This window comes from Aythya fuligula, chromosome 1 (assembly GCF_009819795.1).
Source record: "Aythya fuligula isolate bAytFul2 chromosome 1, bAytFul2.pri, whole genome shotgun sequence".
NCBI classification, from domain to species: domain Eukaryota; kingdom Metazoa; phylum Chordata; class Aves; order Anseriformes; family Anatidae; genus Aythya; species Aythya fuligula.
Window position 1 is genome coordinate 38890964 of NC_045559.1, and position 25636 is coordinate 38916599.

Here is a 25636-nt window from a genome sequence, read left to right on the forward strand (position 1 = left end):
TTGGATTTAAGATTGTGAATGTTTGGGGGTGAAGCACAGTCTTTGTTTATAGAATACTTTTTTGCATTTTTAAGAGGCAGAGTACATCTTGCTCCAAAGTGAGTGTTAGTGGGCACTAGTGACAGGGATGATGCTCTGCCACTTTCTGCTTATTTCCAGTTGCTGTAATTTGATCAGGGTAGAGTGGGATATGTGCCAGAGTCCTTGTAGGCAATCTGGCAATTTTGTGTCCCACAGTAGCGTAACCAATCCTTTAGTTTTTAATTTATACAGTCTTGCACAGTATTCTTGCATAGAGTGTATATATACTTGCACGGTAAGAGGTGTGGGGGAAGCTTTTCAATTCCTTCTTCTGTGTCTTGAGTGCAACCTGACAAGACATGTGCGTGGTGTGCAGTGCACAGCATACAGTACTGTAATGTATATTACATTTAGCTCGAGTGAGCACTACTACCAGGCAGAGGTGCTGATGGGATTCATCTGCTGCTGATACTTGATACAGCAGTTACATGCTTATCTGCTGGATTGCTTTCTTAAATTGTCGACAGAGCTTTAGGGAAGCAGTCTGACGGAACTGGTTATTATTTTAAGTCTGCAGAACAGAAGGCACAATGAGAAATCGTTGTAGTAATTACAGTATATTTTATTATTAGAACTATTTCTGGATTTTGAGTTTCGTGTTTTTTTTAGTTTGTTTTTAGAAACAGTGACAGATAAAGCTTTGTAGTTGCTAATAATGGAAGGCAAACTAAAATCTTGTGGTAATTTTGTTTTTAAGATGCTACAGCTCATGCAAATGGAGAAAGCAAGTGGTCGTTCCTGTTCAGTTTGGCAGATTTAAAATCAATCAAACAAAACAAAGAAGGCATGGGATGGTCTTATTTGGTGTTCTGTCTGAAGGATGATGTGAAGCTTCCAGCTCTTCACTTCCATCATGGAGATAGCAAACTCCTAATTAAATGCCTTGAAAATCATGTTGTGCTGAGTGAGTAAGTATCAGACAACTCTTAGTTCTGATTTAAAGTATGGATTGTTGGTTTACTTTTATTTTTTTAATTCTGCAGTGAGGTTCAGATTAATGCTTCGTGAGGTACTTTTATGTCCCTTTTCTATTAGTAGAATCAATTGTCAAGGTGACTAAAGCTGAAAATTCACATACACACTCAGAATGTGGGCTGAAGCTTTTAAACTTGGATCGATTTATAAACTATTCAGAACTTGCTGAAGTGTAGCTCCCTCTTGTGGATATAGAAGCTTCTCAGGAACTCTCAGATAATTTAAAGTTAAATCCTTCTTCATGAACCACTACTATTAAATGGGATAACTCATTTAAAATTTTGGATATCCTACTATAAGTAAAATATATGAGTATTGATGTTGCCCTGTGAGTTAACTTAGAGTATTTTCAGTGAAATGAAATGAAAGGGTAGGTAGAGCATGAAGAAACCATGAGGTATTTCATCAGTGTAACAGGTGTTGTGTTTTCAGACATGTTTTTTTTTAGCATCACTTGCAACAACATACTCTGATGAAAGATTTGAAGGCAGATAGTGACGTGGCTTTGAGAATGTTAATGGAGAACTGTTCTCATGTTGGGAGCGTTAAGAAGGTCAGAATTTTCTTCTGCAAGTAGGTAAAGCTGAGGCCTTGTTAATATTGTCAGGTTGGAGTGCAAGCCAATGGGATATGAGTGTAGTGTAGTCACTGAATTGATTTGCAAAAGGCTTTGGCAGTATGGTGGTGATTGAATTTGGGACACTCTGAACTTGTCAACTGCTTGGAGAAGGTGGCAGAGTCGGTGAGACCAGCTGGTGAAATGGTACTTGTTGGTGGGCTTTTCAAGAGAGAAAATTAATGAACACAAAAGCAGGAGGGCATTAAGAAGCTGAGGTAGAGATAATTAAGAATATTCTCTATATAATTGTAGACTAGGAAATCCTGGATGGCAAATTTATTTACTTCCAGTTCTACACAGTCATGTGGTACAAATAATTGTAATTCATATTGCTATGTAAAATTGGTGCTTATTGGTGAGTCCCTGAATGGAAATGGAGCAGATAATGATTTTTGTTCGTGTTCAAAAGACTTTTTCACATGGTCTGTGGTGAGGGATTGGGCACTTTAACATTCTTTTCTTTGATCCATTAGTTGTTTGATTCTTGCCCTTCATAGCTTCTTGCCAGGTAATGTGGATATTCCTGCTGGGACAGTGCAAAACAACATTTCTCCTCAGGCTGAGGAGAAGTGTAGAAAGAGAGGCTCTCATGTCTGTTCTTAAAAGAAAGCAGTGTGTAAAGCTTGTGCAGTCTGATCCAGCAGGTGTCCCCACTGGAGGGTTCAGGAGTTCCCGAGCCAGGGAAGATGGGGAAACTTGAGGGCATGTTCATTTGGGATGTGCTGAGCTCTGTAGTATTGCTGCCTGAAAAAGTACAGAGCGTTACAGAATGGAACAGCAGATAGTTTGGGAAAGTTAAAGCAAAAAGCTGATGCAGCTATGGAAATGAAATTTGCATGAAGTCAGGCATTGAGTTGAACAGGAACTTCCAGTTTTAGTTTTCTTACTTAGATTCTTCTTTTCCAGTTAAGATGTAATTTTGGCACCAAAGTCTGTGGTCTAGTCATGCGTGATTCTTCTGTTGAAAAGAATATGCCACAACTTGTGCAAGTAGCAAACTTTATTTTTTATATGTTCCTGTCCTTTCCTAATAGTTACTTATGCTTTAATATATGGTGTATATAAGCTAACAGCCTCTTTTAAGGAAAGATGCATACTCAATTTTCTGAATTGCATAGAGAAGTAGATGGCAATGTAATTACTTGTTTTTCCAGCCTCTACATCTGTCTAGATTGCAGGTACTGATGTTATGACAGAGCATTCTCCTAAAATACCTTTCTGTTACCTCAAAGCTGTTTGCATTTCTTTAACACCATTATAAAATGTCATGACATTGCTGAAATTGGTATGTGTGAAGTAACTGAACCTGAACAAAGTACTTGTAATCTCTTGCTTTAGAGATTCTTTTTTTTTTTTTTTTTTCCTAGTTTGGCTGCACCAGGGTAATATTGAGGAAAATACCATACTGATGACCCTTTCTAAGCAGTAGTATTATGAATAAATGTTTATTGAAGTGTCTAGCTCACAAATATGTTTTGAAACAAATATGTTTTGAACATTACCTAAGTAGCTGCCCATACTGAACAAGCTGTCCAGAGCAAATGTTTAATTAAAATGGAAATATTGTACAAAGTTTTTGTTCTTTTAGTTAGGAAAAGGCATGGTACGTGACTCAGCCTGTGTCCCTATGCTGCTTTTTTAGCACAAGCCAGTTGAGCTTCATTAACTGTTGCTGCTGTGACTATGGTGTCTGGCTGTTCCAAAATGAGATCTCTTGTCGGATTTCATATCCGTCAATGTTAACAGTGTCCTGTCATGTTGGAATTGAAGACAGATAAGGTTTATTAAAAAATTCTTATCTTTGACTTTAATAACATGGCAGATGATGCAGGTAATCATAAAAGTAAAAGGTTTTTTTTTTTTTTTCTTTTTAAAACTAGAAATGGTGGATTTAAACTTTGGGAGAGAACAACAGAAAAATGTATTTTGTAAATGTAAGTCTGTTCAATGTATTAGGATCAGATGGCAAGGTGCTTAGCTTTCTCCAGCCTGGCTACTAACTCCAAGGCTTGTATGTCAAAGTGACTTCTGAACTGTTCTCTCTGCTGTATTATATTAAGCTGTAAACTGTGGTGATTCAGAAGCCAATTAATGAATTGATCAGGTGTCCATACCAGAGGAGTGACGAGGATGTAGAGGGAATGATAACAAAAAAAAAAAAAAAAAAAAGGATTAAAGAAAAAGGAACAGCATAGTCCCAGCTGCCTTTGGTATAGTTTTCATCTGACTGTGCAAGCCTGAAGTACAAGAAAAAGAAAAAAACAACCCCCAAAACAGTGAATTAAGTCAAATCAGTTGTGTTCATTTAGCATTTGGAGTCTACACAAAAATATATTTGTGTGGCTGTAATGAGGCATTCCTGTTTCACAACACAATGGCTGTGGTGTTAATAAACTCTTACTGGGATAATTTTTAAAATTATGTTGACAGTAGCTATTGTAGTACTGTTGGTTAGAAATTTGTTGATGTGCTTTTGTACATTGAAAGGCAGTTTGTATTCCTTTATGAAATGTTTAACAGTATGTCTTAATGTAAGATTTTCTGATCAGTAGAGCGAATCCTTTAACTGCTTATGGTGACAGGGGTTCTTTTCATTTGCCCGGTTACATTAGAGGTGTTTCAGTGTGTGTATTGGGGTTGACTGTCTCTCACTAAATGTCCTTTCCCATGTCACCTCTCTTTGTCCACTATCAAATGTAGAAAATACTTGCTCTGAAAGATAACTTTTACAACCCACATGTACTTTCTCTGTACAACATTGTAATATTTTGAAAACCTAAAGAATATAATGGAGAATGAGTATGACTGATCTTACGGAACATGAATGTCCTGTGGTATAATGTGTTAGCATGTGGACTTTCGACAAGAATGATCTTACATCAAGCCTGTTTTCCTTGCACAAAACCTGAAATGTGACTTCCAAAACCTTTAAAAGTTATAAAACATTTTCAGGAAAAACTGGTGGTACTTACAGAAACACCATGCTTTAATTTTCTTGCAGATCTCCACAGGATAAACGAATTCTCCTTGTGAATTCTCAGAACAAGTCTCTGTCTCAGTCTTTTGAAAATCTCCTTGATGAACCATCATATGGCTTACTGCAAGTATGCATTGTTTGATTTTTTTTTTAATTCTGAACCATTTATTGAAAGAAAAAAGACAACCTTTCTGTATCATAAATATCCCCTGAATCATTGCCATTCTGGAACTGTTGATGGCATCCTAAAACAACTGTTTGCTGTAGAAAATACACTTACTTGTAAGTTTAGTATGCTACTAATTTCTTTACCTCCCTGTGAGCTATTTCATACCTATTCAAGTTAATTTTGCCTGTATACATTTAGGTACAAATAGTTTTAGAAATTGAAAGAGGGAAAATTGTAGGTGTTATCAAAATGTATCAGCTAGGGTTTCTTAAACTTTCTTTGACCAAATATTCTTTTCCTGGTTTGTGACGTTTTTGAAGGGATGCTGGAAATTGAGCAGCAAAGAGCACAGTATTGCTTAAGAGGTTTTTAATCTTAAAACTGGTTATCATTAGGTGGAGTTTGTGGCCTTATGAAAGTCAGCAGCAAAATTTCTAGTGAGGCCAGAGTTCTGACACACTGGTTCATTTAAATAAATTAAATCTTCATAAGTGAATTGCATTAGTTTCTTGACTTGTCAGAAAAGCGTTTTGTGTGATGCTGCCAGCAGAGTATGTGATGTTTCAAGATGCTTTTCCTCTGTGCAGGTAGAGAAGGTAGGCAGAAGGAAGATGTTTTGTGGCCTTAATCACAGGAAAGTAAAAACTAAATCTGATCTTATACATATGTCAGCATACTGCTATCCAATTTTTCAAATCAACCAGTAGTATTATCTTAACACTTAAGATCTCATACTTGTTTTTATTGTATAGTGAATGTACTGTATGAAAATACTTATACATGAAACTTCAATAGCTTTGAGACCTACTGTAGATATTAGACTTGTTGTCTATGTTGAGTACAAGAATTCCAAATAATCTGAGGTTTTTCATATTTTGCTTGTTTTCTTTGTTATAACACAGAAATGGAAGAAAGATCCATACACAGTAACAATGGGAAGATTTTCCAAAGTCACAAACTATATTTTTGACAGTTTCCGATCAAGTGACCCTTCAACTCAGCGGCGACCACCATCAGAAATGGCAGACTTTCTTAATGATGCTATCCCAGGGCTAAAGATAAATCAGCAGGAAGAACCAGGATTTGAAGTCATTACACGAGTGAGTGTGTAAATGAATATAGTACAGATGCTTTGGTTCTTTTTATGTATACATTTGAAGGAACTGTAAGCTTGAAGCTTGATGACTTGTGGTGTTTGTTTGGCAATTGTGGCATGTGCTGCCCTGCCATTTGTTGATGAGATTAAGATAAGGAGCCACTTCTTGAATATCAGTTTTATGCCTGTAAGTACAAATTTTGCTTAAAAAAATTCTCACAACTGAAGCAGGGATAATCCTTATTATTATCTTTAAGATTATCCTTATCTTATAGAATAACTACCCTGCAAACCGAACTGTCTCACTTCATGCTTAGTGTTTCCTCTTTGGTCAGATAGGAAACAGTATTAAGTAAAATTGGGGTGTGCAAGCTAATACCTAACTTCCATGGCTGATCACTTTAACTTTTCAATTTGTTTTAAGAGAATTAAGATGGTTTAAAAAGATTAAAATGAAATATTTAACTGGATAACTAATGTCTGTGGTGTATAAATGTACAGATTGATGTATCGCTTGAACCAAAACTAGAATGAACTTGTAATTGTGTCATGAATCACTTTTTGTGGGCTCCTGTTGTTTTCTTCCACTGATCAGTGGAAAAGATGTATTTTAAATGCTTGTGATTACCATTCAAGCAGCTCATGTTTCTTAGTGTTTCACTGTTTTGTCAGTTTCTCCTTGAGTTCAAAATAGTGTTAATAGCTTGTCAGTAACAGTATGAACTACGTATGAACTACATATTAAAAACAATACTGACCTGTGTTAATCTGGCTAACGCCCTTGACTTCTCAGTCAAAAACTTTGAAAACGTGAAAAATAAATTGGTTTGGTGGTTACTAAATGATTCTAGAAAATAAGGATCAGCTGTCTGCTAAATTCTTTAGTGTTTAAACATGCAAGTTGGAGTAAGACTAACAGCTGAACTATGGAACTTCAGGCATTAGGAGTTCTGAAAATAATTTCCCTTGTTTTCAAGGGATAGTGTAATGTATTTGATCTTAGAGCCACACTGTTTGGACTGTGTGGGCATAACATTCATGAACCTGAGTTTGTTCTCTCTTAAAAGAACGTGCTTTTGAAGTGAAGCTCCCTATTGTCCCTGTTTGCTGTGCTGCACATACTTAATGCGTTTCAGGTTGCTTAGAGGCATTCAGTCTGTGGGACTAGGCTGAAGTCAGTTCAGAGATGTCTGGTGTTGGTGGAAGGCTATTTAAAACACACAACCTCCTCTGAAATATGCAATAGTAGCATAGATAGCCAGGTTCTTAGCACAAAGTGTCTTGTTCTTTCTGCCTGCATTGGTCCACGCTATTTGCTAATGTAGAGTTACTAACTGTAAGGATCTAAGGTGAATTTGAATATGCACATGGGAAAATACAGTCGAACTGAACATAAGGAACTGGCAAGCTTTGTGTGACTGTTCAAAAATACTGAAGCATTTCATTGGGATTCATAGAACACCTTTGTGTTTGTTTCAGATTGATCTAGGAAAACAACCTGAAGTTAGTAGAAGAGAGCCTGTGTCAACTGAAGAATGGGCGAAGAATATGGATTCCGAAGGAAGAATTTTAAATGTTGACTACATAAAGCAATCAATATTCAAAGGGGTAACTTGTTTTTCTAAAGTTAGCAAGACCTGTGGCTAGCTTCTGGTCCCTTTTCTCTCCATCCCAAACTGTGGTTATACTGTTTTCTTTATACATGTAATGCTTTATATGCAGGACTTCAGGCACAAGCCAGTCAGTATTGCTGGAGAGACTTTATAAAAATGATTTAATGCTAATTGAATACCTCCTGAGTCTTGCAGCCAGACAGTGTGCTGTACAGGTAGAGAGATCTTACAGTGGATGGCTAAAGGGAGTGAGCTGGAAAGACAGAGGCCTGAGTGATTGAGGGGAGAAATCAAAGTGTCTTTCAGAAAAACACTGCAATGTTAGGGTATCTATTTTATTCTTTCCTTCTTAAGGGCGTTTTCTCTTCTTTTTCCAACAAAAGCTTCTTTCTTTGCTGAGCAGTTTACCTGGATTTTGCCCTCAGTACTCATCGTTTGCCGAAATTTATTATTGAACTGCAACGTGAATGTGAATTCAGTCTTGGCAGCACAATTTTTAAAACTTTTAACTATACTGTAGCTATTCTACCCAACATACTTTTTTTTTTTTTTTAAGCAAGTGGTTTTTTAATGGGAATCCAGCTGCCTTAATCATGCATTCTTTGTGCACCTGTTGGTGCATGTTTATAAGCGTGCAGTCTCCTGTTCTGGGAGTTTAAGCAGGGATAGAGAATAATAAAATTAAAATTACAGTCTTTTTTCTTAAAAATACATATTAAGGAATGAACTGTGAAGAGGGCAAACCAAAACTAAGACCCTTTACAGCTTGTTTGACTGTTCTTTTATATATTTTTGCCCTGAGGCATCTAGTTAAGGACCCTTCATGATGATTTCTACAAAACTTTTTTCCCAACAGCTGAAGTTTCTCTGTCCTCTCTGTTGTCCATTGCCAGACGAGTGAGTGCCCAGTGTTATTCATGACTCTGAAACCAATGTAACTTCCAATATGTTAAATGCAGATTCTCTTATAAGAGCATGATTCTCTTAAATTGTTTGCATATTACTGAAAAAGTTCCAGTTACTGCTTGGCTAGAGCACCAAATTTCAGTGGCTGATGCTATTTGCAGCACTTACCTTCCTTGCCTCAACTTAATGGTAAGTGAAAAAATACAGTGAGGCATGAAGCATTGTGTCCCCAGCATGCGGACTAGCCTTGGATTGGTAAATTCCAGAGTGTTGTAGCAGAAGTGCTTTATTCTTATGACTATACTGCAGGAGTTGGAAGAATCTCTTTTGTTAAGTGGGATAGGATTCAGCTACTGCATTTTTATCATATAAAAATGAGTTTTATTTAGATCTCTGGCAAGTAGTGTCCTTGAGTAGACAGTGGTATTTTGAATTGCATGGAAGGTTCATCTGTATGTTGGCCATGTCTTGATAGACATAACTATTTGTTTTAAAAAAGTAAAATGAAGTAGGAGGCTAGTACTCAAGATCAATTTGTGGAGAGACCAAATGTTTGACAGTTACACAGCATCATGTTTAAATATATAAATTTTAAAGGTACTTTTTTTTTTTTTAATTTCTTAGTATCTGTGATGCCCTTAAGGTTTTTATACCAAGCAGTGAAGCAAAAATATATAAAGAAATACCTTTTGTAAAGTTTGTTTTATGTTCTAAAGATGAATCCAGCGCTTCTGTGGTTTGTAGGACATGTTAAACTGGTTTTCATTCCATTTTTTTTCATAGTCTTAAGTTGTATTGCTGCTTAATCATATTTTCTCCCTCTTTTTCCTGCAAATGTGTTATGTACTTAGCAGATAAGATTTGGCTATAATGTAGAAAGAGAAAACAGTTTTTTTTTAATGTTGTTGCTTCAAGAAGCATTGTATTCATGTAGAAGCATTTCCTCCCCAAATTGAAATGGTCTTTTTATTAATGTTTCTTATCTATTTTTCCCTAGGGACTCTGCCATACTTTAAGAAAAGAGGCATGGAAATTTCTTCTGGGGTATTTTCCTTGGAATAGCACTAAAGAAGAGAGAGCAAATTTGCAAAAGAGGAAAACGTGAGTACGGTTTTATTAGGTTAGAAAATACATGAAAAGTTTCTTTTCTTAAGACACATCTTTAGAGACAGCTATTAAAGTTTGTTCAATACAGTGAAGTGTTTGAGACCTTAAAAAGATTGTTCTGTGCAAAGAAAAATGTTACATAAACAAATTGCTTTTAGCCTGTTTAGTCCAAATAACAAGTAGAATGAATGCTTAAATTAAAAAAAAAAAAAAAAAAAAAAAAGTAATGACTGAGCATGTTTTGGTTTCAAAATAATCTTTCTTCTTCAGGGACGAATATTTCAGGATGAAACTGCAGTGGAAATCTGTCAGTGAGGAACAGGAAAAACGAAATTCAAGATTAAGAGACTACCGGAGTCTTATAGGTAAATTTAGTTTCAGAAACATGTAACTGAATTCTCAAACATTTATAGTTCAACTTGAAATAACTATAATCTTGAGTAACATGTATGAAAAACCACTAAAAACTAACATGCTGCTATTCTCAAAGGTGTCATAAATTCTGTTATATGCTCAACATTGAAACTTCTTTGGTGTAATTCAGAGCTTTACATCTTACTATTACAGATACAATTAACATTGTATCGATAACTTACATAAAATTGTTCTTAATCCTGGTAGTTAAAGAACATGTCCTCTGAATTATAATCAGTAATTATGCCATTAAAAATTAAACATTTTTTTTTAAAAGGGTTTCAAATCCATTTACAAGTGAACCTTTTCATTCAAGACAGGAAGGATTTTTTTACTTTATTTCAAAATGACATTCCGTGATGTAGTTGTTGTCTTACAGTATTCAAACCTTTGAAACAGTGTTTGACAAAAAAATCACTTAAACTATCCTGAATTCATTAGATCCTGGCTTTGTAGAACATGTTTTTAAAATGTTTTTAACTCTGAACTGTTTTTAGAGAAAGATGTAAACAGGACAGATAGAACAAACAAATTCTATGAAGGTGAAGATAATCCAGGACTGATTTTACTTCATGATATTTTGATGACCTATTGCATGTATGACTTTGACTTAGGTAAGTTACATTTCTCTGAACTTAATCTTTTTAGATTCTGATTTAGTTTTACTTGTGTTAAGGACAGTTAATAGAATTCAACTTGTTTTAATTACAATACTTTCTTCAAATGTCAATGTTTATATTTTAATAATGTAAATAACTTTGGTTCCTGTCTGCTGCTTCTTCCTCTCTTCTATTTAGTATCACAGGCATCTGAATTCAGTTGAGATGGGGTTAGGACTTATGTGGCAGTTTGCCTTCACAGTAGCTTTACTGTTGTTTTCATAGACTTGAAGCAACTTTGCTCTTCAGAGTTTTATCTGGGTTTGGGTATTTGGAGCATGAGCGTTATACACATTTTTAAGACTGATACACCAATTACAATTATAAACCAGCTGCCACTGCTGTATTTAAAGCTCAGCATGCTTAACCAGCTATTTGTAAACACGAGTGTTGTTATGAGTACTTCAAAAGCTGATTCTCGAGGAGTACACTTAGCAGTCTGTCAGAAACTATGATACAGAGTATGCATCTGTTGCGGAAGGAAAAGTTCATAACGTCTTCCTTTAATTACAGTATAGCTGAGATGTCTGTCTTGACTTCTTTTACTTGTCTTGGGAGGGAAAAGAGATTTCTAGCTGGTTCCCCCGCCTTCACCCCTGGCATGACATTGGGCTGTTCTATACTTGCAGGTATTCTGTTTCAGAAAAGTGTTGGGAGTCTGCAAAAGTCTGCTTTGACAGATTTTGAATGCACAAAGTAGGAACAAATCTTTAATTACTAATAAACTTGCTGCAGAGTAGTAGTACTTGCCGGATTTTGTCCCTTCTGTCAAGTCTGTGAAGACGCTTGATCTTTTGGCTTGAAAAAGGGAAAATTAGAAAAGACTCCGTCTAAAAGTGCAGCTCTTACCCGTCTTTCCACATTTCTGTCTGCATTAGCATGCAGTGACATATATCTTAGTGAAATAAAGGCTTGTTCACCACCTACACAGTGATGGAAAAAATTATTTAGATGGCTTAAATTTATGCAGGGGAGAAGTCTTATGTTTTATAAACAAACAAGAATAATGGAAATGCAGTACCTTTGACACCACTCGCTATCCTGGGTTTCTAAGGTACTCAATTGTTGATAAAATGGTGTTGATACCTGTTGATACAACATTTTTCTGAATGAATTCCTCAAGTCAAATATTAATGAAACTGTTTTTGATCTTTAAGAGACTTAAGCTGTCCGGAACAGCATTTTCTCTGGATTTATTTTAATTGGCTGTAGTATTAAATTCAGGGAGCAGAACTTTTCTTTTGACCTTTTTGAATTATTTACCTGTTTTCTGTTCCTTTCTCTGTTTTTCCTTCTCAAACCTACTCCTATTTTCACATTCGACTCCAGTTCTCTTTGGTTACTCAGTTATAATTGCATTGTTAAGAAGTGCAAACAGCCAAGCTTGAGTCTAAGTGAGAAATGTAATGTGCTAAACCAACCACTGATGATAGACATGCACATCAATTATTTTCTCCCTTGCTTAAAGAAGTCCCCAGCAGCAGTGGGGCATAGTTGACTATAGCAGCAGTTGTAAGGTAGCTGAGAGAGTGAGAAAGAAGGGGAAACAACTAGCTCAAAAAATCCTTTTCTTCTACTGTTCTTAAGCATGCTGTTAAGTACAATTATAGTGTCCATACAAACTTGGAATGCAAAACTTGTTTTGCTTGGTTATTCTTTAAAAATTGCTGTTTAACTGTTGAATTTAACTAAATTCCTGTCTTTTTTGTCTCCATTGAGGTTATGTCCAGGGAATGAGTGACTTGCTTTCACCTGTCTTGTATGTTATGGAGAATGAAGTAGATGCCTTTTGGTGCTTTGTGTCATACATGGATCAAATGGTAAAAATAAGTTGTTGTTTTTGGCATACATAAAACAAAAAAGGAAACGTAAAGCTGCAGATAGCTTTTGGGCTTAATTAAAAAAAAAAAAAGTTTATAAAACAAAATACTTATAAAACAAATATTATCTTCAGTTTGAAGCCAACTGTTTTGATTGTTGACAGAAATTTAGCTAGTACTCAAAAAAAATTCCAAGGTAACGTAGAGCCAGAGTGCACAAATTCATATCAATCAGGAGTCCTCCAGAAGGATTTTGTACAGGGTAATGGTTCTCTATCAGAACTGCCTTTTGGTACTTGTTAAATGGAATTTAGACTTCCCACAAACAGAAGCTTTTCTGAATTGTGCCTGTGGTGAAACAGTATGTGGTACAGCACATAAAAACTAGTACAGCAATAAAAGAAAAGTTTTTTTGTTTGAGTGCAGTGATGCTGCAGTAGTACAGAGTGTGGGCTAATTTAAAATATCATTTATTATATACCAAAGTAAATACTATTGTTGGAGAAACACAGTTTGCTGCTTTACTCAAACCTTTCAGTAAAAGGCAGACATTTCTTTCAATACAAGTGCAATCTTTTAAGGGCTCCACACATGAAATACTTAAAGGGGTGGGATACACTTGCTATGATAAAACTTCTTTGTTATAATTAACCATATCTGCAAATCTCAATCATCATTATTTGATTGATATAAATGACATTGCTAATATTTTATTTTATCCAGCATCAGAATTTTGAAGAACAGATGCAGGGTATGAAGACACAACTAATTCAGCTGAGCACTTTGCTTCGTTTACTAGACAGTGGATTTTGCAGTTATTTAGGTAGGTGTGTTATTCATGAATGGTAACTAAAGCAACTTACTGCATTCTGTGTGCACTGATATCCCAACCAGTCTTTAAACATATTTCCAATAATAATATTAAATGTACACAGGACTCATTTACTGGACTTCTAATTTAGGAAACACCTATAAGATTTTGATAATTGTTCCATGAGTGTTGGAAAAAAGTTATCTTGTTACTGAATTAAAAAATATGCCATCGTCCACCAAGTATCATTGATTTTGAAGAGGGACCACCATACTAAAGATCGGCTGTATGAGTGTGTACCTGTAAATGTGTGTGTGTATATATATATATATATATATATATATATATATATATATATTCCCCCCCCGCCTTTCTCTTAACCAAATCTGGTATTTTTCTCTTATTCCTAGAATCTCAAGACTCAGGCTACCTTTATTTTTGCTTCCGATGGCTTCTCATCAGATTTAAAAGGGAATTTAGCTTTCAAGATATTCTTCGACTCTGGGAGGTAAGCAGGTATTTCATCACACAAACTCCATCAGTTTTTGGATTTCTGTAACGTACCCTTCTTCAGTACAAAAGCATGGATCATTCTACAAAGCAATAGGCTCATAGAAGGGAAAAAAACCCTGCATCAATGTAATAAGGAGAGGACATTAGCATATGTTACGTCTTTTTAGCCAAAAGAACAACTTGGGAGTTTAATGAAAAAAATCTTTCTAAGATCTGATGGGGACAAGTCAGCTTTTTCATAAGATTTGGATAGGATCCCTCAGATGAGGCTCATAAGTGAGAGTAGTTACTGGAGAATGTCAGCTTACTTTTTTTTTGTGAAAAACAGAAGAAAGAGCACTTGTGTCTCTGATTATTAGTTACTCATCTTTCTGATATTCGGCTTGATATTGATATTGCTTTATAGATTATGAGGAATGAAGCTGCAGAAGGTAGTTTTTGTTCTTGCCAAATCCATAACCAAGTCTTCTGACATTATCCTCTTTAACCTTGATGCCAAGTAACATACTATAAAGGATATCAAAATGTAGAGATTCTGATAATTCCAGGTTAATGAGATTTTTTTTTTTTTTACTGAAGCGATTTTGTGTTCAGATAGCATAATTAAGATAAACAAACTTCTTTGAGCACTGTTTAATTCTTTGTTCTAAGAAGAAAGTCTAACGAGTACAGCTCTATTGTCCAAGATGCATTTAACAAGAGCACACTATTACTCTTACTTGGGAGTTATCCATGTAAACATTCAGATGAATGGGAGCAGCCTGGAAAGGAGTGTTTTGTAGGACATAACATCACATAGAATTGTGCTGGGGAACAGAAGGGTTATGAAAAGAACGGGACCAAGATGCATAAGGTTTCTTCTATAAAGAAAACTAATGTTGTTTGTGGTATAATGAAATATAATGTTGATGCTTCATTCATTTTTTCCACTTAAGGAGGAGAACCATTATATAAAACTGTTGAAAGTAAATCATTTTCCAGTTCAGTGCCTTATATCAAAACAAGGAATGGAGAAGGTTCTTCACAAGGCTGGCGATGAGGTGTTCACCCTAGAGATGGGGCATATCAGTCTCCATCAGGCTGACCAGCAGCTAGAACCTTACTCTCTCTAAGCAAGAGTTGTAATCATCAGATTGAGGTAGAAAATGTAGGTGGTTATATCATCACTGCATGGGGCAGCAGGGTGTGCTAGGCAGTGCATGCACTAGAGGGGTGACATTCTACCTTGTGTGGATAAGTTGGGCTGCACAGCATGACTGCAGAGTCATTTGCAGTGCTATGTACAACATTACATACTTAGCATCTTTCACAGAAATACAATTGCAAGTTGAGCTGTTTTGCTGCTCTGTCTGGGTGGGATTATGTACAGTGTTTTAGTAGTCTCTCCCAAATTCAACCCAGATAGCATACTGACCAGCTGCTGAGATGTTCTAAAATTGAGAGCAGCTCAGTCCTTCCTTCACAGTGGATACCCTCGACATACAGTATTACCTGGTAATTTCCAGCCAGCCTTTTGATCTTTTTCCCTTCCGCAAGTGAACTGCCTTATTCTCAAGATGGCACAGGAAGACTGGGTAGAAAAGGAAGAACTAAGCATTTAGTGATTCAAACTTGCAGTTGTCACTAATTGGCTAAAAGAAAAGTTTTTAAAATTTCTAGAAATTTAGATGCCATTAAAAATAGTTTGTTCTTAAACAACTAGGCTTTAGGGCTTACTGAAGCTTCATTAAAATATTTTCTAACGTTTACCTTTCTTCTCAGATGAGGGACATAAGCATTTCAAGAGTTTTTCTCGTATTTTAACAGGTCATGTGGACAGAATTGCCTTGCCAGAATTTTCATCTTCTTCTCTGTTGTGCTATCTTAGAATCTGAAAAACAGCAAATAATGGACAAGCACTATGGCTTTAATGAAATATTAAAGGTACTAAGTTCTTATACATTATTTTAAATATTAATTATTTTTCTGGAGTGAGTATAGTATGTCTGTATTTCATGTTTAGGGGGAATAGGTGTAGGAAAGGTCCATACTATCTTCAGAAGTGTGAATATATGTTTAATATCTGTTTTTCATACTTCCAAAAAGGTTTATTGGATGCCTGTGGTTTGTAGTAAGATCATCAACAAATGGTTCTCTTGCTTAGACTGCTGCTTAGTATGTTTATTCTTAATATTTGCTTTGTCTTCTGTAGTCTCATTTGATATGTTTGAAAACATGAAAACATGAGCTGGGGTTAACTGGAAAGACTGGGTGGTTTGTCACATTTGGAAGTACCATAGATTCTCCTTAAAGGTCTCAGATAGTGATGAAAGCCAGCAGTTAAATGCATCTTTCAGTACCTATTTTGTTAATGCAAATAGAGCATGTTCAGCACTTCACAGCTTAAGGGGCAAACCTATGATACTTATTAGCAGTGCAGTACAGTATTACTATATTTTACAATACAGCATATTTTACACAGCTTGTTACACTTACTGTTATTTGTGAATGTATTTTCAGCATATCAATGAGCTGTCCATGAAAATCGATGTGGAATACATACTCTGCAAAGCAGAAGCAATTTCTATGCAGATGATGAATTGCAAGGTAACGGTATTTTGAGTCTATCTGCGAGCATTTCTAGACAGTGAAACTAGTAGTTGGCTCTAATTGTATATGTATGACTTGTGAAACAACTAAGTGTTTGGATATGATAAAGGGTGTGCTGTATCTACGTGGCACCTACATTCCAAAAGTCTATAAGCAAGATTAATGTTACAGGGAAATACTGTTCACGGTGTGGGGGGGGGAGACGAATTGTGCCTTTTGACCAGTAATTTCTTAACTCTGACTAAATAACCTGAGTACAAGTAATTTGATGTTTGGTGTGCTCAGAAAAGATGAGGGGAAAGATCCATTGCACTGAATGCATACCAAATGTATTTGACAGCAACTAATGGTTCGCTCGATTTAAAAAAAAAATAATTTCAGTAATATGAAGTGTAATTATAATAGTTATGTGGAGTTTTATTTTAGTGATGAAGATGATAATCAGTAAATGATTAGAGCCTTTTACTGTCTCTTTAAAAAGCAGATGCAGAAAACAATCTCTTTAATGGAAATAGTGCTGGGAGAGATGTTTGCAGTACAGCCAAATTCAGATGAATGATTACTTATTTGGGGAGGGGGGGGATTTTTAAATCTCATTTTTAAATTTAATTACAGTGTTGGGCTGTTTTTTCCTTCTCTTTTACAGGAATTGCCTCAAGCAGTTAGTGAGATCCTGGGCATAGAAAGCAGTTCCGTAACACCAGATTCAGATACTGGAGAGGATGAAAGTGCAACAGTGCTGAGCTGTCCTACGTTGTTGTATCAGAGCATCTCAACACCTGTAACTGCTGCCAATGGAACAAGAGAAAACACTCAACAGATGTCTGAGACGCAGACCTTGACACCTGCATAATTACAGTTGATTAAATTGAAGAAAGACTTTACTGAGCACGTTTTTTCCAAGCACTTGAGAGATGGATATTTAAATTTGGTGTTGATTAAGCTTTAAGGTTGGAAAGAAAATCTGTACTGTAATGCTCTTGCATTAAAGCTTTACGACATGACTCAACTTAACTATTTTTGTAGTTTCTTCTACCAAAATAGCCTTTTGTTTTCAATAACATTCCTTAATATTTTTGTAGCCAAGTGCATTTTCTTTTTGCTGGTGAACTGGAAATGAATGGAGATTAAGAAAGAAAAGTACATATATGGAAAATACATGTTTGCTGAGCTTTCACACATTGATCTAAGATGGTGTGAGTTCTTTGATTTGAGCAGATTCACAATAAGCCAGCTGAAGCTGCTGTAAAAAAAAATTCAAGCTGAAGAGATGCTGATGTGTTAAAGATCATTTTGTAAATGAATGGGTTTTCCTTATCTCAAATGTTTACAAAAATACTTGTAAGTATTTGTTGCTGGTTGAATGTAGATTTGAAATGGACATTTTTACATACAGTTTAATGTCCAAATACTGATTTTTGTGTAACTGGGAGTGGATGAACAGTATATTTTTACATTAACATATCTTCACTTTATATATGCATATATATATATATATTTACACACATACACTATATACACAGATGTTTGTGAATACTAGAAGGATAGTCATATTTTCAATATCTGAATAAACTTGACTGTTCATTCATATGAATCAATTTGACCAAATTAATGAGCAGCTCAAACTTGGGCTCTTTTTCAAAACTATTTTCTAACTGAAGGAAACTTTCATGTGAATACATTCAGTCTTACACCTGAGGTCATTTTGCAAATAATTTCTTGCAAATTTACTAATGTTTATCTTTGCTAATATATTAACGGATCAATTAACTACTTACACTTTTTATGCCAAGATTATTTGGAGAATCAATAAGCAGGTTATTAAAAAAGTAATCACAATTAACATTAATGCATTTTTTGTATATGCAAAAGGCAGTGTGAGTTTATTCCATGCCACGATGATGTCCTTTGACGGTATGTGAAATTTAACATAACTGATTCAGTGTATTCGTTATTTGGTAACTACTGTACATATATAAAATAAAAATCAAAGCTGATTTAGTGTTTTTAATTAAATCATATTTAGAGAAAAAATCTAGTTGTCTCGTTGTTGATCTAATCATGAGATAGAGGGGACAGCTAGCAACCGTTAGTCCATTGATATATATTTTATGTGCAATGAAGAGCAGGGGGGATATCTGTTTCTTACAGAGTGGAGCATGCCTGTCATCTCTGGGCTGTTGATGCTGGATATGGAGGAGCTAGCTTTTCTTCTGGAGCAGTTTGCTATTACAAATGGTATTTGTACCATGTAAAGCCAAATACAAGCAATACAAAAAGGCTTTAATAGATAAATCAAGTTGTTACAACAATTTGAGACCTGATCAAACTTCTCACACCAGTTGTGAACAGGCACTGAAGAGCTGAATCAGTATAGGCTTTGTTTTTAATATCGTCAGCACAGTATCTCTCATCAGCTAATAAGAAAATCTTACGCGTTGAGAGTCAAGGATTCACCACAGCTCAGCATATCTATAGCCTTTCATTTCCTGCTCAGGAAATTACTGTGAAGCATCATGCCTTTGTTCACCGTGGAGCATTGTGCTTCCTGGCAGCTCATTTAACATGGTGTAGAATACAAAAAGGCATTAAAATTTATATAATCAACACTGTGGTGCAAATATACTAAGCAAGTTAGTTTCAGTGTTTTTGGAGCACCTAGTTCACTTTGAAGTGTACTTGTTAAATATTTTTGTCCAAAATTAAGATGAAACTAGGGAAGGGAAACATCTAAAACTGGGAAATGTAATGCACGAGTCTGTCAATTGACTGTGCATGGGTCTTAGTTATTCGGGATACGCAATCACAAAATTATACGCAACATTAAGATCTTGAAGTAATAATTGGGTGAATATTTAAGTGCTTAGGAAAAGTGTATTTAAGGGGGATTCTGTAATTATTTTAAAAATTTCAGCTGTGACTAACAAATACTACCAGCCCTGTGAGGGGAAAAAAAAGTTTGCCTTTCCTTTTTGGGTATAATTATCGACCTTTTCCCTTTGTCTGAAGCACTTGGATGTCAAGAATGAGAAGGCTGCTCCTGAACTACAGAGAGCAGCTGCTGTAGAAGGCTTGGAGTAGGTAGGCTTACTTTGCTTCCCAGCAGTCAGATGCCCATTGCAGTGTTTGTCATCTGTAGTTTTTTTCCTGCTGAAAGGCAGCCTGCAGGAGTTGCATTTATGAGCAACCTCATCCTCCAGCAACCTGTTCTTGATTGTTGGGGATGGATATAGTCTAAGCTGAGACTGCCAGCACTGTGAAAGGCCTTAATTGGGATTGTGATTGCTAACAAAAATGCCATGGGTTGGAAGTTCTGAATGTGTGATTATGTATTTAATACTTGAATTACTTAGATTGCTCAGAATTAACAAATATGAATTAATTCCGACTATAGTTTTGGCTACAGTTGCTAGGATATAAGGCAATAATTGTAAGCAGGTTCCTGCAAACCTGTTTTTTAATGCTTGAACTTGAAGGTAGTTATATTCTGGGGGTGTGTATTTAAAACTTCGTGCTTTTCAGTCTTAGTATTCTAATAGTACCTGTTCCAAGGTAAAATTTACACTTACGTACTCTTCTCCTTAAGAGATGTTTTTGCCTTTTGAGCCTAATTGGGCAATTTTATTTGCCTAGTAAGTAATTTCTTGAGGCTTTGAGAGCAAAAGGTTACTCTACAAAAGAATTTTCTAAAGGTTCTTGGGAGTTTGGACTAATGTCAATGTTTATAGAATGGATTTGGTAGTGGCAGGTCTAAAAATCTTATAGAAGGGTGATGCTGTACTTAATTGCTCATCATTAATACTCCAGTTATACTGAATGGATTTAGCACAGGTGTGCCTGTCCTGTTCATCTATAATCACTGTATTTGCACCCAGCAAGCATCATAGCAAGTGGCCTTCAAACCTATGTAAAGAGTGGAGGTTCAGTGTTAGCAATAGTTTTGGATAATTTCTCTCAATATTAAGGCTACATTTACTAACGGGTCCTGATCGCTTTGAGAACCAGCTATGGAAATACTGTGATGTTGACTGTATTAGCAATTTGTTCCCATTGATCTGTAGTTTAATTAAAATGAAGGTTTTCAACAAGCCCAGCTTTGTTGCTAACATATTTTTTTTATAACACATTTGCTTTTTTTTCTAATAGACAAACTTACAATGCTTATGTTGCCGCCTCAGGTACTCTTTCTAGGTTTTCTCACGTATTGCTCTCTGAAAAATTTGTTGGCTCCCAGTCAATGTAAGCAGTGAGGATACTTACAGATGTGTTATTGAGCTCTGAATCAAAATTCCATAGTGGGAACTTAGTAGAAAGCAGTCAAAAGTATTCTTGCAGCTCTTATTTCTAAATATACCAGTTCAAAATAAGTTTGGGACACTTTCTTCACTTTTAAAAACTAATTTCCTGCTACAGGACTCTATTCTAAACTTGAAAAATAGATTTTACTGTAAATGGTTTGGCATTCAGAATTTAGACCATAGACAGACGTTTTGGTGCCACTGACACAACTCATGCATGTTCTGGTGTGCTACAAATGGAGCCTTGCCAGGTTATAGGGACTGCATTTCCATTTCCATAGGCAACGTGTACGTTCTCAACTTGTTCCACGTTGGACAACAAAGGAAAGTGCTGCTGAGGTTACTGGAATCTTAAAAGTGCCTCTGAGAATTGATTGACATTAAAAATGGGTGATTTAAGTGGGCTGTGAGGAGGAATAATCGCTCGCTTAGGAAAAGTGTTGAGCATTTTTCAGTCTCTCATTTAACTGATATTCCTGTACAGATGCAATTTAAGATTGAAGTTGTTTGTTCCACAGGCTGTAGAAAACTGGCTGGTAACAAGATTTTGTCTGTAGCTGACTACATATCTTAAAATACATATTTTTTCCAACCTGTTGACTGTTTTCTGAACACTTCCAGACAGTGGTTGGCGCCACCTCTCTCTGTGTGAAAGAACCGTGATAGAGGCTGGTGCTTGTTCGTATGGGAGAAATTCTCTGAGCTGTTCTGTGGTGGGAAGTCCCAACCCTGGGTTCTGCACGTGTGCTCATGTACCTGGACCTGGCTCAATAGTTGTGACTACGTGAGCATTGACAAGACACAGCTACATAACAGGGCATTCAGATTTCATATATGTCTGCAATTAGGTTTGATTTAAAGATACTTTCAAACGCTTTTTCATGGTATTAAAAACCAAAATGAATTGTGCTTCATGTTTAGTGGGACCTGATAACTCTGCTGTTCAATTAAGTGATGTTATTGCAGTGCAGGTCTCATATAAATTAAGCTTGAAATTCATTGTTCATTTAAGTGGGGATTTTAACCATAAACATTTTCTCGGGAACGTTTGCTCTGTTTTCATGTTAAATCACTATCTTAGGCACAAATTGAATTTTCTGATGCATTCTGAACAAAAACAATATTGAGTGTAGAATGTCACTTTTTGCCTCATCCCAAATAAATTTTAGAAATTAGTCATAAATGTATATTTCAAACTGTCCTTGTAATTCAAATAAATTAAATCTTCTAAAACAGTTACGTTTTGAAGGAATTGGATTATAATGCACATTTTGATTATACAGGATACATGCACCACACGGTAACACTAGCCCTTAGGCCTTTTCTGTACATATCTTGTTATTAACCAAGGTGAGCACTTCAGGAGACTGCTGCCACTTGTTTCCTCTGTGTATGGTGTGGTTGGCCCCAGCAAGGAGGCAGGCACTTGCTCAGCCTCTCGCTCCCCTCTCATGAAATGTGGAGATAGTTGGAGAAAGTGAGAAGAGCCACGGATGACAGTGAAAGCAAAAGCTGCTCCTGCAAGCAAAGTACAAAGAGGATTTCATTAATTACTTTGATCACTTGGGGTCAGCTGTCCTGGCTGCTTCTGCTCCCAACCTTGTGTGCACCCCTGGGCTAAGAAGAGACAAAACCTCAATGCTGTGCACGCACTGCCCAGCAGTAGCAAAAATGCTGGTGTTACCAGCAGTGCTGTAGCCATGAATGTAAAGCACTACCGTGAGGAAAGTTAACTCCATCCCAGCCACACCCAGTACAATATGACAACAGCCAGACTTGATGGTGTGTGACCTCATGCTATCCTAAATTAATCCTTCCTAGTGAAGATGACTCTTTTAAAATGCCCACTTAAACTTAACACAGAAATGGTTGTAGCACACAGAAGCAACTTTTATTGTCATTCTGTTGCCTGTCATTAACTCTACAAGGTGAAACACCAGAAACTTTGCCACAATACTCTTGGTATTTTAATTAGTCCACTTGTCCCTTAAGTTATATGGGTGCACGCCAGAGTTTGGGCATTGGTGTAGGAGAGCTTCAGTGCTCTTCAGGTTTTAATGTTAAAGCAACTGATGCAGGAGACCAAGATCTTTAAAGTACAGGTATGTGATTTCACAGACTCGATGATTCCTCGAGCAGCAAAGCAATACAGCTTCTGCTAGGAAAAGTGGCTGTCCAGATTGTTTGTTCTCTTCCTTGTGCTACTACCCTATTAGTGCTGGTATGATCAATTTGTGCAGGTGTGTGGTAAATCACATGAAGGATCTGAAATGTTTCAGAGCTAACCAGTTCTCTTAGCCAGATCAATCATCCTGCAATTTTTTTTTTCACCACGAGTGTATATACCTGAGTATACACATACAGCAAGTTTGTTAAAATCACGGATTCACAACATTGGAAGGCACTTTTAAAAGCTTGTGAATATAGACTAGCAAGAGCATCTCCTGTTGGAAGGCAGATCTTGCTTCTGCCAGATGCTTGCTTGTCTTAGCTCTTCTTAAAGGCTTCCAATAACATTGGGTCCACAACTGCTGCAGGCAACTCTTCCATGGCCTGGTGGTTCTTGCTGTCAGAAGCCTTTGCTTACACTGAACTGGGAGTGCTTACTGACATGGAAAACATTGCTTCTTCCAGCAATCTTCTGTGTAGCTAGTTTTGTCCTTTTCTCTTGCTTAGGCCAAAAACCCACAAACAAACAAAAACCCAAACCAAACAAACTCTGCCGTAATTGCCACAGCTTTTTTATGTACAGATCACCTTTCTTTGCACTCCTATAGATGTTCTCTGGACAAGAGATGATCTATATAATTTTTATTTTTTCAATGTCGGGATGTAAACTGGCTAAAGTAGCCTGGGTGAGATCACCTGTATTGAAGAGGAGTGGAGGATAACTGTAAATCTTGCAGGCTATTACCCAAACACGTTTCAGGTGTTTGTATTTTCAGGGTAGACTGAATGATCACTTTCAGCTGGTGATTTTCTGTAGCCTCTGACTCCCTGGATATGAGCTCTGCTTTCTCTTGTAACCGTGTGGCTTGTGTGTAAGCAGCTTGCCACCATCACCCACCCAAGATCTATTTAGATTTTGTAACTGTTGAGCATCTCTGAGTTAAATACAATCTGAAAACTCAAAGGTGGTCACTGTGTGGTCCTTTGGCCTGTTCTTAATTAGTATAGGAGTGAGGGTGGGTACTTGTGGCTCTCCTGTTTTCTACAACCCTTCCATTTAACACTGAACCCACTCTTTTGTCCAATCTCTTAGTTTCATCTGCACTTTTCCTTATCTGTCTTGTGAGAGTGTTATGAGAGACTATGGCAAAAGCTTCACAACCATCAAGATTGATGATGTGAGTTGTTTTGCCTTGGTCCACAGGACTGGCATAGGAGGAAATGAGATTTACTCGACTCGATTTGTTCTCAGCAAATCCATCTTGACTGTTTAATCATCTGTTATCTTTTAGGTTCTTACAAATAATTTTGCTACTACTGTTTTCCCCCCAGAATTAAATCAGGCTGGTCCAGAACTCTTCAGCCCTTCCTCCCCCTATATCTTTTCAAAGATAGGCATCGTTTAAGTATTTTTTCATGTGTCCATCCTCTGAGCTATCAAAATAATTATTGATGGCTGAGATTTAACAAGCCTACTCTGTTAGCATAGTTTCTGCACCATGTTATTTCCTAAGATCAGATTTAACCCAACTATTCTCCAATAAATTTTATCCTGTGAAAAGCTGAGAGCTTATCTATCTGTCCCTGCCATTAATTATGATAGCCCTCCGGTCACAGTAGATTCAAAGCATATTTTAAAACAAAAAAAAAACACATTAAATACTTAGGTTTTTTAAAAGTTTCTTTTCTGTCTTGTGTTTTCCTTGTAGTGGACTAATAGTTTCATTATTTTCTGACTGCTGCTGTATTTATAGAAAAGTGAAAAGCAATCTTTTGATGTCCTATACTAATTGCTGTGAATATTGTACTACACCTTTTGTCTACGTGTTATGGTGTTTGTATGTAGAAGCTCAGCCCTAGTTTTCATCTTGTGTAAGTTACTTTTTTTTGAGTTGAGGGTAATGAAACTAATGACTTATGATACTAGTAGTAAAAGTATAGTAGAAGACCCCACTTCCTCTGCAGTGGAGTAGTGTCCCAGTGAAACTTTAACTTTTTCCTTAAGTGAGTGTTGCAGGTTAACCTCAATAGGGAGCTAAGCCCCACTCAGCTGCTTGCTCATACCACTCCAGTGGGACAAGGGGAGAATCTGAAGGGTAAAGGAAAACTCTTAGGTCAAGGTAAAGGCAGTTTATAAGGTAAAGCAACAGCTGTGTGCACAAAGCAAATGAGGAATTCATTCACTACCTTGCATTGGCAGGCTATTTCCAGGAAAGTAGGGCTTTGTTGTGCATAAGTACTTGGGAGGACAAATGCTGTAACTCTGTATGTCTCACCTTTCTCCTCTTTTCCCTTGTTTTTATTTCTGAGCATGACTATGTATTGTATATGACATTCCTTTGGTCAGTTGGGGTCAGCTGTTCTGGCTGTGTCTCCTCCCAGCTTCTTGTGCACTCCAGCCTACTCACTGATGGGGCAGCATGAGCAGAAAGGACCTTGATACTGCGTAAGCATCCTTCAGCAATAGCTAAAACATTGGTGTGTTATCAGCACTGTTTTGGTTACAAATCCATAACATGGCACCATATGAGTGACTAGGAAGAAAATTAATTCTATCCTAGCCAAAGCCAGTACCGGAAGGAAAAGGTTGTCTTTCTGCACTGGGTTTCATCCCTTCAGAAGCTGTAATAACTCTGAATTATTGAAGTTTTTATTGATTTTTATTTATTTATTTTTTAGATCTGAAATTGTCAATCTCTGCTTTCTTCTCTAACCCTCCTTCTGCTGAAGATCATGAATTCATTTTATGTTCACTGTCACACAGTTTATATTTTGCATAGCATTTTCAACTGGTTCCTCTCTGTTAGTTCAAGTCTATGA

The 25636-nt window shown here is 36.5% G+C and overlaps 1 protein-coding gene across 1 annotated transcript in view; it reads left to right on the top strand.

The window, feature by feature from the left end:
- TBC1D15 (TBC1 domain family member 15) overlaps positions 1–18346 on the top strand; it is a 31563-nt gene extending 13217 nt beyond the window's left edge. The window contains exons 5-17 of the mRNA XM_032198938.1: positions 779–989; positions 4677–4779; positions 5724–5921; positions 7397–7525; positions 9434–9537; positions 9814–9908; positions 10455–10571; positions 12336–12436; positions 13160–13259; positions 13658–13755; positions 15567–15683; positions 16260–16346; positions 16996–18346. Of these exons, the coding sequence (XP_032054829.1) occupies positions 779–989; positions 4677–4779; positions 5724–5921; positions 7397–7525; positions 9434–9537; positions 9814–9908; positions 10455–10571; positions 12336–12436; positions 13160–13259; positions 13658–13755; positions 15567–15683; positions 16260–16346; positions 16996–17202 (1667 nt within the window). The 3' untranslated portion in view covers positions 17203–18346. The remainder of the gene's footprint in view (positions 1–778; positions 990–4676; positions 4780–5723; positions 5922–7396; positions 7526–9433; positions 9538–9813; positions 9909–10454; positions 10572–12335; positions 12437–13159; positions 13260–13657; positions 13756–15566; positions 15684–16259; positions 16347–16995) is intronic.
- The last annotated feature ends 7290 nt before the right edge of the window (positions 18347–25636 follow it).